Source organism: Folsomia candida, unplaced genomic scaffold (assembly GCF_002217175.1).
Source record: "Folsomia candida strain VU population unplaced genomic scaffold, ASM221717v1 Fcan01_Sc006, whole genome shotgun sequence".
NCBI classification, from domain to species: Eukaryota; Metazoa; Arthropoda; class Collembola; order Entomobryomorpha; family Isotomidae; genus Folsomia; species Folsomia candida.
The window spans coordinates 4,266,937-4,279,685 of NW_019091198.1; the positions used below are offsets into that span (position 1 = coordinate 4,266,937).

General features: G+C 36.3%; 3 protein-coding genes across 3 annotated transcripts; all 3 read right to left on the reverse strand.

Moving 5' to 3' along the window:
• Nucleotides 1-79: 79 nt before the first annotated feature.
• Nucleotides 80-2,778, reverse strand: LOC110851350. Its single transcript, XM_022099089.2, has 6 exons — nucleotides 2,601-2,778; nucleotides 2,084-2,518; nucleotides 1,638-1,984; nucleotides 1,185-1,545; nucleotides 717-1,093; nucleotides 80-605 (listed from the first exon to the last, which is right to left on the reverse strand). Exons 2-6 carry the CDS (start codon nucleotides 2,450-2,452, stop codon nucleotides 599-601), a joined length of 1,461 nt encoding a protein of 486 aa, XP_021954781.1. The 5' UTR covers nucleotides 2,453-2,518; nucleotides 2,601-2,778; the 3' UTR covers nucleotides 80-598.
• Nucleotides 2,779-3,136: 358 nt separating this feature from the next.
• Nucleotides 3,137-7,314, reverse strand: LOC110851234 (merlin). The gene is made up of 11 exons (XM_022098927.2): nucleotides 6,813-7,314; nucleotides 6,599-6,741; nucleotides 6,400-6,529; nucleotides 6,106-6,311; nucleotides 5,807-6,034; nucleotides 5,359-5,675; nucleotides 5,084-5,213; nucleotides 4,786-4,917; nucleotides 4,512-4,718; nucleotides 4,105-4,437; nucleotides 3,137-4,022 (listed from the first exon to the last, which is right to left on the reverse strand). Exons 2-11 carry the CDS (start codon nucleotides 6,677-6,679, stop codon nucleotides 3,972-3,974), a joined length of 1,815 nt encoding a protein of 604 aa, XP_021954619.1. The 5' UTR covers nucleotides 6,680-6,741; nucleotides 6,813-7,314; the 3' UTR covers nucleotides 3,137-3,971.
• Nucleotides 7,315-7,707: 393 nt separating this feature from the next.
• LOC110851131 (2-aminoethanethiol dioxygenase) lies at nucleotides 7,708-9,249 on the reverse strand. Its single transcript, XM_022098775.2, has 2 exons — nucleotides 8,901-9,249; nucleotides 7,708-8,820 (listed from the first exon to the last, which is right to left on the reverse strand). The coding sequence occupies exon 2, from the start codon at nucleotides 8,815-8,817 to the stop codon at nucleotides 8,104-8,106; it is 714 nt and encodes a 237-aa protein (XP_021954467.1). The 5' UTR covers nucleotides 8,818-8,820; nucleotides 8,901-9,249; the 3' UTR covers nucleotides 7,708-8,103.
• Between the last annotated feature and the right edge of the window lie 3,500 nt (nucleotides 9,250-12,749).

Consider the following 12,749-nt stretch of genomic DNA (forward strand, 5'->3'; position numbering starts at 1 on the left):
TTATGAAAAAAATGACTTTTTGCATGATACATCTCTCCTGCACAATGAATCAAATAAATGTGATAGACAAAACCATTAGTTAATTTCAAATTATTATGTATTTATTTTTCTTGTCCTATATGAAAACTCTTTTCTTATAATTTTTCAATGACAAGGTTGCTGTGAATCATAAATAAGGATTTCATATTTACATCATCACGTCAAGACTTAAAAACGGTGCCCGTCTATGTTAGTTTATACAATGATGGGTAAACATTTTCATGAGCATCTTGTCACCTTTCCTAATTCCCTGTACTGGGATTACGTATCGAGTGGAAAATAATGTAATATTGGTAAAGAAATCTTAATTTCCTATTATCGTCATTTAAAAAATTAAGTATGTTACAAAACGGTTATTGCTGGTGATTCTAATTAAATAACAAATGTACTTTGGTCATATTTCATGTCACTGTCATCAGCACAAGTCAAATGGAACAATATATTAATATAGTATGCTAACATTCAAGTCTGACCACACAGACGAGGATATCATATTATTACAATATGTTTACCTCTTATATATTAAACGGAATCGTTGAGTAAAGTTGTAGAAAATGAATCAAATCCTAAAAAGGGGAGGGGAAGACAAATTCAGTTAGACAAATCAATATATATGATTATATACATGCAAAATAATATATGAGAAGAATAAAAATGTTGGTTTTTGGTTCAATTACAGTGCGAGGCCTTGAATGTGAGATTGGAAAACGCGGAATAGCTGGGACAAATTGGGATCATTAGGGTCAATGGATGCAATTTGCATATCCTCCATGCTGTTGTGAACTTGAATCTGTTCCATCGTGGCGTCATCCACTTCAATGATCTGAATCTGCTGGCTGTCTACTGGGACAAGTTCGCTGGGATCGATGGAAGATGTGTTAACTGGAGCTTCTCCAAGGAGTTCATATTCCTGACCTTCAGCGAGGGTAAATTCTTGCCCATTTACGTTTTGAATGACGAAGCTGCCATCAGGGAGTTGAACATACTCATTCAACTCGGAGGGTTCAAACTTTTCAACCATCATTGGCATTCCGTATTGAAGATCGGATCCCATCTTGATAATAAATAATAATTATATTGGTAATTATTATTATATATTCATATTTTAAAAAATTGGTAATCGACTCATTGATTATAAAACTCACATTGTGTCCATCAACGACATTAGCAACATAACAGAGTTGTCCATCTTCTGTAATAAACTGTTGGATGGGGTAAGAGTCGGAAGTGATGGTTGATGAAGGTGGAGGGTATCGTCCCCGTCCAGATCCCCGGCGGTTTTTCCTGCTCCGAGATTTCGACAAGGGCATTGGGGGTGGAGGCATTGTTGATGCGATATAAAGTCGCTGATGTAGTTCAAAGTTGAGATGAATTCCAAGCTTCTCATCAAACACCATGTTCTCTCTGGGATACTGAGAGGGTGGGATTGGACCCCTGCCAGAAAAGTCGTTCAGTAACGAATAAAGGGCTTTTCCAAATGTGCTCTTTACTTGTTTCATCGCAGGCCTATAAATAATAAAATAATTATATTTAGTAATTCTCAATGCATCTCGGAATTATCATGTATGATTACAATAGACAAATGTTATCGTCTTTACCTTGTCTTTTTCCTAGTATCATTTTGCAAACAACGACGAATCTGGTTCCGTACTTTGATACATGCGTTGCAGGAATTGCCCATGAATGCTTTAGTGACAATGACTGTACACTCCTTTGCATACCACAGTTTTCCACGTTGCTTGATTGGCAAATTCCCTTGAATCAAAATTGGATTTTTTGGATCATAGGTTCTCAACCCTTGGCACACTTTCTTCGTAATTAAGGCGTGTATAAGTTTATCAGAGTCATGAGTTGTTTGAAGCTTTTTGCTGTTATTAATATAATCAAACTGAGAAGTCATGTCAACATTGTCAATCAAAACTTGATACGTCCGGTCGTCAAAGATCTGTAAAAACAACAATTTAACATCTAAATGATTAACACGCTTTGATTGGTTTATTAACTGCAAAACATACAACTAATAATTTAATCTCTTTGAAAATACCTTTACACATCGCTTAATTCTAAGCTCTCCCTCCACCGTTTTGTCCATTTCCATAACTAGTGACGCTCTCTGATTTTTCGAAGGGTCTTGCTGAGGATCATAAACCATCCAGCGATCCGTCAAGACACACTTATCTCGAACCATGTTTGTATAATCTTCCAATTTTGCAGTTCTTTGCATTTCCTTCTCCACACCCCCTTCGTCGTCATCGTCATCACTAGATACACTGCTAACCCTAGGCAGGTTTTCCTTGAATTCCACCCGTTTCTTCGGTCCGGGTTGGACCTTTCCACTCCCGGTCGTCTTCATATTCGACTTCCTCCCAGGAACCGACTGCACTGCTGACTTTCTCACTTTCCTCCCCGACATGATAAACAGAACAACAAATTCCGCACCTCGCTGAAGAATTTACAACTCCTCTTCTCTCTTCTACCACTAATCAAAAAGAAACAATTTTTCGTCACAATTAGTAAGAAATTAATACAAAATAGTGCGAATAACGTTCACTCGCACATACCAAAAGGGCGGTGAAGAGTTCAAGACCAAATTTTAATGATTAGCTCATTCGAATTTAACTAATTAATAATTAATTTAGGAGAATTTCCCCTCCTCTCGTGTCCTAATTGTGAATTGTGGAAGTGTGAATGAGTGAGAGTGGGAGAGGAGAGAATACGACGCGGCGAGTAGTGGCGAAAGAGTGGTGGCTTAACCGCCTTCATTTGACTGGACTGATTCAAGGGCCGTTCATCACAAACATAGTTAAATTTGGAATGAAATTTTGTATAATTAAAAATACATTTTGAATAATTTCACGTGTGGAGAAAATCAAAATGATAAAAATTCTATCAAATTTTATGAAATTCCAAATTAGCACGGGTTCAATTCTGATTAGCCCTTGGCTGCAGGGACTCTTCTATGGCGTTCGGCTCAAAATTGCCCTGGTAGAAAGTTCCTACTAGAAACCTGAACGCCTCACAAGAAAACGTATTGAATGAGTGAATGAGTGAGTGAGGAATGAATGAAATCCATGAAAATAATTGGAAAAGTTAAAAATTATGATTAATTCGCTAACAGAGAATTTGAACTTTATTATTGAGTATATCATATAAATCTTATTACTTTTTTAATTGTTTAAGCATAACGATTTTTATGGCACTAAAGTAATTCTCTACATAAGCAATACCATATCGTCATCATAGTAAAATTAATTGACCAAAATTAAGTTTTTCGTATCACAATCGGCATAAAATTATTGATAAAATAAATAAAACTGAGATGTACAACAGAGAAGTTCTTTATGTATAGGGTTAAAATCTTAAAACGAGTTGGGTAAATTATAATTATCAAGGAACTTAGCTGCATTTGATTACATGCACAACAGTATATTCGAGCAAAATGACAAACATCTCAAGAGATAAAAGTGATATATAACTAATAAAATGATTCTTCGTTATCTTTGGTAACACTTAATGAAACACACTTCACGAAAACAATGAAGACAAAATCGATTAGATACACAAGGAAGTTTTTGGTAGTTAGATATCGAGTAAGACGTATGTAAGCAAGAACTTCTGCACGACGACGGTATTAGTGGCACCCGAATTTTTAAAGATATGTCAAAAGGCACTCGGTAATAAGTTAACCAGTATTGTCAATCAATTTGTTATATATAACGTAGTTATTAAATACTATTTCTTAAGACGGCAATGGTCCGAAATCCAAAGCAGATTTGCGATGACTTGTGTAGTCGTAAGACTGTTAACAACGACAATGTTTCAAACACTTCTATCTGGCTGCATGTATTGGCTGCATTTTTGTTCTCTTCGCTGCTGTCTTTGTACGATAAATTAAAAGAAAGTCAGATAGATAATGCAATAGGATAAGCTGCTCATAGCTCTTCAAAGAAAGCAACTCTTGACTTAGTTGATCCAGATTTGATCTAAAAGTACAAAATATTTCGTAATTAATAATAAAGTAAGTCAGTAATGAGAGAATGTTAATTGAATTGATAAATCTCTTACTTTTCGTAGAGTCGAGTACTTATTTTCTCCAGAGAGAACTTGTTCCTGATGAATCATATCGTATGGAGTTTGCTTTTCTTCTAATTTCAGCCCCTCGATTTCTTTCTTGAGATCGCGAAGTTGTTCTTGAAGATGTTTGCTTTTCTCAAGGTATTCTACTCGTTCTTTTTCAATTTCTAAAGTAAGAGGGTCCAAATCCATACCACTTGATAGGGGTATGTCACCCAACAGGTCTTTCAAACTTATTTCCGGGCTCACATCTAAACTCATAACTGTTTTCTCTGGTATCATTCCCAGGGGAATTTGATGCATATTGTTGGTAATTGACATCATCTGAAAACGGAATAAGCATTATTATGCACTGCAATAATAACTTAAAAAATAGTTGCATATGTTAAAGTCCTTACAGAAATTGGTTGATATTCAACTGCTGGTTGTGATAAAAACTGTAACAATTTTTCCTTTGCTTCCTTTTCGGCTAGTCTAGCTTTAAGTAGCTCGGTTTTCAATCGATCAGCTTCCATACTTCGCTTATCAGACTCTTGCATCATCCGAGATACTAACTGCTCCGTGTCTCTCATTTTTTGTTCCATGAGTACTTTCTCTTCTTCCGTCTAAATCATTGTCATTTTAAATTTTTAACCATTAAGGACTAAAAAATAACTATGCGTGGGAATTTACCTTTATTGCCGTTTGTCGGATTCTTTCTGCTTCAAGTTCAGCTTCAGATGCCTTCTGGTTCAATATATTGGCTTCCTCCTCAGCCACACGAGATTTTTCAGCCAAGTGGTCGGCCGCTTCTTCAGACCTTAACTAAAATGCAAATTAAACTATCAGTCCTTTTTACTTATATATCCATGCATATGTGCATACGTATATACTAAATACGCTGCTAGGGATCACACGCAGCAGCATTACTACGCCATTACGGTTCATTCAACTCAATAATTGCATAACCCAGCTGTAACAAATATCTTACCAAAGCTTCCTTAGCAAGCCGGATTTCTTCCTGAAATTCTAACAGTTTTTGCTCTAAAATAGACTTGTCCCTCTCTGCTGCTTCTCGTAGTTGTTTTTCTCTGGCCAATTTACTCCTTTCAATTTGTCGCCTATACAAAACAATACATTAGCCATGACAGTTTTGACATGACATTATATGTCATGTCGATTGACAAACGTGACATTTGCTATTTCATTGTTGATTGATACTATAACAATAGGCACGATATGGCAACCAACAGTTCTTAAGCTTACCTAAGTTTTTCTTCCTTGGCTTGCGTTTTCATCTGCTGTAAATCCATTGGATCAGGTCGTCTTCGTCGCATGAACAAGTCGTGATTTCCGATACACAGTTCCAAGATTAACTTGTTCATTCGGAGCTTTTGAGAGAAGAATACAAAGTTTGGAGCTGACTTGTCCACGGGTTTGATTGTAAATTTTTTATCATCAAAACTAATATTACGGATCTCAGACCAAGGGAAACTGATTTTCGGGGTTAACTTGTTGTCTTTTTCATAAATATTGAGTCCCAAAGCTGTAACACCTAGCCAAAGCTCGCTATCCTTTTTATTCTGAAATTTATAATATAATAATAATTCAACATTTGATAACAATTCCAAGAAATAAGTAGTGTCGAAATAAGTAATCACCGAATATATATGCAACATTTACATTTTATACAGCACTAAGAACAAGAACTCACACTGATAGGGAAATAGTTAACACCGTACATATCCAGATCTTGAGTTATCTTTAAGTATTCCATTTCAGCCTCGTCCCTTGACATTCCACGATGGTCAGCATACCATATTTTAATTCGTTCTTCCCACATTTCCGGTGTCATTTGGTATTGATCTATTACTCTTTGAGGAAGTAAATCCTCGGAAGCCAACATTTCTGGGGCATACGTTTGCTCATCATAGTCCCCGTACTTTAATTAAGAAATTAATGAGGTCATGCATTTAAATAATATGTAACTGAATAGTTTTAACTTGTTATTACCTTAGCCTCTACGGCATATGAAGCGAGTAAAACTGAGGCTTCCGGCGGACAATAAATATCCATATTAAGAATGGCTTGCTTAACTTGCAAAAAGAACAAGTGTTGCGTAATGTCCTGTACTAATTCTTCCGCAACATCTTCTGGGTAAAACTTTGCAAGAAACGTGAATAAAATAAGATCATCTTTTGGCAGGTGTTGATCTCGGACTAAACGTATACAATGAGTAAATTTAAACAACTAATTGTATTATGTATTGACTTAATACACAAGAAAGTGTACACAAATTCATCAAACCTTTCTTATCCATTTTTAGCCATGAGATATTTCCTCTATTGTCCTCATATTGCAAACCAAAGTACCACGTTTCTCTTAGCCCAATTGTTCGACAAATAAGATCAAACAGATCGCGTCCCGTTGCTTTCCACTAAATAAAACATTACTTTTACATAAAATCTATTGAGAATAATGATTTAGTATTTGTTTCTTGATATACCTGAAGGTCAAATTCCAACTCTGCATCCATGGTCATTACCCTCACGTGGAAAGACTTGGAAGCATACTTTTTGTTGAACATTTTAAATTGAAGTAATTTTCTCCTCCTCTTTAACTGATAAGTAAATCGGATATCTCATCAACCTAAATAGAAAACGTTCAATTTTAAGTTTAACTGATCACACTTACATAAACGTTCAACTAATTCAACTAACCTTTAATTTATAAGTAACGATTTCTTGTATTAATAACAATGCAATCTGCGGTCAAGTCAAATCCACTTTATTAACGATGATATTCTTCATGATGATGAGCGTCTATGTTAATCATGTTAATTAGAGCCTCTAATTTAGAGGGTATTTAAAACCGTCACTCGTCAGCCAACGTTCAAGTCATCGGCATGTTGACACTGCGAAAAATTATATAGTCACAATTTGATAGTAGAAACTTTGCCAAATCAAAATACACACTATGAATTCGTTAATTCAAAATCAAGTTTGTTGGTTTTACTGCAACAAGTTGTCGTAAATGGGTAATATTATTTATGACTGAGATTGAGAGTAGATCTAAAGAATATATAATATTATGATAACGACTACAAACGGTTAAAAGTATTTAATTCTTCTAGCACTAAAAAGGAAAACTAATTAAAATTTAAAATCAACATTTAAAACTGTGAACACAAAAGAGGAAGAAGAGCGAGTTGAGTAGTGGAGCGAAATTCCACAGTAGTGAAGTCATGTCCAAATTTTTTATGCAAAACTGTCTCAAAATGTTTTTTTAAAAGAAATATGCTGGATATGTCAATTTGCGACTATTTCATGTACGTCCTGAAAAAAACATGAGAATTATTTATATTGATCCAGTTTTTCGCATATAAATAAATGGAGACAGAAGAGAGAACGAGTCCTTGGTGGTCTGATTCATTGGCATGCATGGAACAATTGAAGCTAAATAAATGCAATTTATCTAAGCAATTTGAAAAATTGTTTACGGTTTTGACTAAGAATCGAGGGGTACCTAATGGCCATGGCATGGACAGAACAAACAGAGAGAGAAAACAAGGTCTTTTTATAATACAAGGTCATGCAATTATCACTCATGAATATCTTAATTTTACATTTTACTCCGTTTGTATTTTTTTATTTCATTCAGTCCGGTTGTGGGGACTTTGATCTAAAACAATGAATATTTCATCTATTTTTAAAATAACAAGCAATTATATAAGTACAGACATCGAGAGATAATTTTATGCGATACAATTTCTGATCTACTACACATCACAATTATTTGTAAATATATGAGATTTATATTCTTCCTTTTATGCTTACTGGTCTAATTATGTGTAACACTAAGTATCACATTACATTGATAAACACAAACATGTATAAATAAGTCATGTGAATTTAATACGAATAGTTGCCAGTTGTGAGTGATTGATTAGGTACATGTGCTTCTCCGATTGATTAGCTAGCCAGCATCCATAGTATTTTGATTGTTTTTTCATCACTGGAATTGACGAAATGGCAGGGAATGTGTTTGGTATTCCTGAGGACAATCCACCTCGACAAGTGTGCAGGGTTCTCCTGCATCTCCAGCTTGACCTTTAGCTTGACCCTCTTCACACTGGTAATAGTGACATCCCACCTTCTCATCATATGGGGGGCTTAATACATCGAGAAAAGCGGCATACTCCTTGCCTCCCTCCCCACTCTCGAATTCCACGGCGTGGACGTTGTTCAATCCAGGAGTGAGGACTTGAGGGTAAGATAACCTGGAGAGGACAGCATCCTGTGTCTTCAGAGCAGCTTGCCTCCCATCTTCGCCGGTAGGACCCACTTTCGTGTAGGAGGACACTCTAACCTGACCATGGAGGACTTTAATGAGGCCAGTCATATTTGGATGGTCGTGGATTGGGAGTCGAAGTCCGGATGGAATCACGATTATCACGACGGTCAGCACAGGATTGTACACTACTTCGATGAATGTTATCAACTTCCTCTGAGCCACCTTGGACGTGTAGAGGCGATGCAAGCAGACCGTGTCGGCACTAATTGAGTGCATCATGTCCGTTAATGACTTTATTTCGGGAGATATGCTATTTGTGTCTTGTGGAGGGAATTGATTGTTTGGTGGGGTTAGATTCTTGCTCTGCGTTCGAAATACTTGATAAGCTTGTGTCACCAAACTTTTAAGAGCTGAGGAACCCATCCTGCTCATGTTCTAAAAGTAGAAAGTAAATAACAATATAATTTGTAAGGCGAATTAATTTACAATTGTTTGTTTCTTTATAAAATTGATACCTTGTTTCTGTTTCAACTTGTAACTTACAAGTTGTAAGTTATGTGCTGATACTGCTGATGCTGATAACTCCGGAGTCTCTAAAATTCTAGTTTCCTCCTTTACTTTTTCAAATTTTTTGTTGTTTTACGTAATATAAATAAAATTCAAAGCGTGTAACGTTACTAGGAACATTTAACCTTAAATCAAGTTGCTTTTGCACTGTTGATGCTATAATGGCGTGTATATGTTACGTTTAAGTTGCTTAAATTGGTATTGATCTAAAAAAAACTATTACATTTATATTTTATTTTGCTCATGTGCGAAGTCTGCTTGAGCAAATTTACAGCCAAAACTCAGAGCAAGAAAGAGTTGAGACGAGCGATGCCACTAAAGTCCATGCATTTCCAGAAAGCTTTCTCTCCTTCCCAAAACTTTTGTATTTCCGGACTTCTTGGAAGGATTTTACCTAATTTTAAGTTGAATGTCGAAGCACTTAATTGCTGGCAGACTTTTGTTGACCAAATTCTTCATTTTTATTCAATTTAATAAATAACATGCGTGCACGTATACACAAGTTCCGTGTATGTAAGATAAGAAACAGGGTGGTAAAAAATCTGGCTGGTGCGATGGCTGTGTTGAAAGTACTTGAGGTTTTACCCAGGGCGGAATGAATGTGTAAAATATTCTGAAATTGAGGACATCCTGTACACGACGGAATGAAATGCCCTCAATCACGGCCCCCTTCCTGCAACAGTAGACGAAAGCAATCTTGTCCGGGAAGGCAATTCATGGACAATTTTACAAAACATTGCCCTTGTTTTGAATTTGGGCCATGTCATAATGCCAAGTCAAGCAAGATTCCCTCCCCTGTGTCAATAATATGCACGTTGTTGTTGTTGTTGTTCCTTCAAAAACATACGTACAGAATTCGTAGACATATGTCTCGTATCACAACGAAACAGTATCTTCTCCGTACTTTGTGTTTCGAGAATTAGTGGACTTGTATATTTCTCCATGTCTGACCAATGTCCGCGGTTCGAGAACAACAGCAAGTGGAACAAAAAATTGATTCAGTGGTTGTACCGCATTTTACTTTTCTTGAGAATGCAATGCATGATGATGATGATCGTAATATTCCATTAGTCTGGTCTCTGACGAAGAAAGAAAACATGTGAAAGGCACCATGTTGAGAAAATAAAACAATCAAGAAATTTTTTATGCGGAATATATCATATTTTATGTATGAAACATTGGCTGCTGCTTCTTATACATCAATATGTCGCATCATTATAAGAATGCTATTATTCTTCATAACTCGGATTCGGATGTTATGGAAAAACTGGAATTGTTTTTTTTTCAAGTGGATAGATTTCAATTGAAATTCAATGTTGAACGATTGCAAATAAATATTGAGCTCCAAAGGATAATGCAGCAAAACGGCGGATTCATATATTCCTCACGTATGTACATATATTTATTTAACTTTCTCTTGAAAAACATATTTCAAAAAATAATTGAATCTGAAATTTAAATCTCTAAATCATTTTACAGTTTGATGTATCAGCATTGTAAGCATGTTTCACTTCACCGAGAACAATTGCTTTTATACACGTTTTTATGAATTAATTTGTTATAAAGTTTGGACGATGCAATAACCCGAAAGCCACGGAGGAATATGGTAATTTCAAGTGGTACATGTTTTTTTGTTTGAAAGGATTTCCTTTCTCCCCTGTTATTGAATTGTGTACTTCTCAAATGCAAACAGCTCTTTATCTGATCCAACTATTTCTGAATGATACATGAACTTCAGCAGTGGATGAACAACAGTTAGCTTACACTTTTAACAAAGCTCAACAAAGTTTGTGTTGGGAAGGCCACGTTTCTTCAGTCGTATCTAAATCATGAAGACAGCTTTGAATCATATCACAATAGTTGGACCAGTTTGGGAGGTAAATGGTTTATGGATTGCAAATAAATTGGAAAGCTGCCAATCGAAAGACACGGCAGGGTCGACGAGCAGGAGAAATATATTTCCTCGTTTTTACGATACAAAAATTCCTTTTTGCTTCGCGTTTAATGTTTAAAGGGCAAAAAAGGGAGATTTGACCTACTTCAACGTGAATGCTCGGCACATAGCCGTAGTCTCGAGGACTCATCCATGCTCGTCCACCCCACGTTCAGTTCGTTCCTCGTGCAATCCACCATAGTCCATAACGGACTCGTGCGTCCACTTCCATCAAAATTTTAGATGTCGTTGAATCCTGAATCGGTATTAGTTGCACCGGATGCAAACCATTCACGTCAGGTCTTTGAATGAATCATCTGACCAACGAATGGCTCAGATGCTTTAAATGTACACTCTTCTGGCTGAAATCTGGGAGCCTGTACTGTGATTAAAATTGTTGAAAGCATTCTACCGTGGATTTTAGGGTGTCGGCCATCAAGTGAAGATAGGTAGTGCTTTTTTTTTAAAGAGAAAAAGCTTATCCTGAGCCAGACCCACTTTTTGCGAGAATAGTCTCAATTTCCTCTTCACAGATAACTAATATATTTGGCATTTAAGATATGAATTGTGACTTCAACTGTAGAGTGAATCTTGCATTAGTGTACAAGTCTAGTGTGTAAATGCTGGAGCTTCCATTTTATGAAACACCTGCTATTTATCGAAGAATGCATTAGAAACGTTGGTTTAAAAACAATTTGAACCCAACCTTTCCCAATTCTTTTGGTTTAAAGCTTCAAGTGAACTTCAAGACGACGCCGCCTGCTTTCTCCGGCGGAACAAAAGAACAAAAGTGACACAAATCTTAAAAATAAAAAGGAAGTTCGGCAAAAGCCGATCCGAGAATTTATCGGAGTTGGATTTTCTGAAGGAAATAATTTTACAGCAGCACTGCGCTGCAATTGCAAGCGAAGGCATAGTGAGTGACAAATGTTCCAATAATCGAAATGATGTGGGATTGGATGCACCTCTCACACTTTACGACTTTTCATCCCAGCTTCCTCTTCCTCCTCCTCGGGTGTCCACGCGTTTTACGAAGATGTTGAAAATTGCATTGGTGGACAATGGTGATGATGATATGGTGGAAGTGCTGCCCTTCCAACCTTATCAGTTTTGGTTTCCCAAGCTCATAAATTCGTATCAAAGAGATTTTAAGAATTTTGCTTCAGCCTTAAACGACTACCAATCATCTTTAGTCTCTCGTTAGGTTAGCCTTTCTTTGCCAAAGAGCAACAAGGAATTCTAAGCAAGAATTGGATTACTTTCTCTTCCATTCCACTTATGGAGGGCACTATTGACCAATCTTGATCATCGGGAATTGAATGGTCATTCTCACATGTCAAGCCAAGGTCTTTGTTATAAGAATGTGTTTATATGTAGCTGCCAGCGTTGGTGAGGCGGTTGCTTTCCTTCTATAAACCCACTAAAGTTAAGCACTTGTGACTTATGCGATAAATAATCAAGCAACAAACCATGCATATTATTCCCAGTCGTTCTCCAGAGAAATGTGCGACAGTTCATATCCACGAGTTATTTTATCATTTTTTATCTACCTATATGCACGTGTATCTGAATAATTCTGACAGAAATTTAAAAACGTAATATCAAATTGTGGAAAACAAGTTAAATTATTAATGCACTTTTCCATACATGGAATTCTTGTTAAGCTCATAAATATTTAAAATACATTTAGAAACAACGGCGGAAGTGGTGCTGTGGATGGTTTTTTCTTCCTCCAAATGTCACGGTCGAAAAAATGGGACAAAATCGAGCCATGGAATGAATGCATTTCATAGCCTTGGATGACAACCAAGCAATACTGCACTTACTTTTTCTTCCCAGAAGTAAATTGCCTTGGGTGGGGGTT

What these genes read in the sequence shown, in the direction of transcription:
- LOC110851350 (XM_022099089.2), bottom strand. Translation starts at nt 2,452, where the DNA reads ATGTCGGGGAGGAAAGTGAGAAAGTCAGCAGTGCAGTCGGTTCCTGGG. An exon ending in GAATTAAGCGATGTGTAAAG is followed by an intron (nt 1,985 to 2,083) that starts GTATTTTCAAAG and finishes TTGTTTTTACAG; the next exon opens with ATCTTTGACGACCGGACGTA. An exon ending in GATACTAGGAAAAAGACAAG is followed by an intron (nt 1,546 to 1,637) that starts GTAAAGACGATA and finishes TATTATTTATAG; the next exon opens with GCCTGCGATGAAACAAGTAA.
- LOC110851234 (XM_022098927.2), bottom strand. Translation starts at nt 6,679, where the DNA reads ATGTTCAACAAAAAGTATGCTTCCAAGTCTTTCCACGTGAGGGTAATG. An exon ending in TTAACTATTTCCCTATCAGT is followed by an intron (nt 5,676 to 5,806) that starts GTGAGTTCTTGT and finishes TATAAATTTCAG; the next exon opens with AATAAAAAGGATAGCGAGCT. An exon ending in GCCAAGGAAGAAAAACTTAG is followed by an intron (nt 5,214 to 5,358) that starts GTAAGCTTAAGA and finishes TGTTTTGTATAG; the next exon opens with GCGACAAATTGAAAGGAGTA.
- LOC110851131 (XM_022098775.2), bottom strand. Translation starts at nt 8,817, where the DNA reads ATGAGCAGGATGGGTTCCTCAGCTCTTAAAAGTTTGGTGACACAAGCT.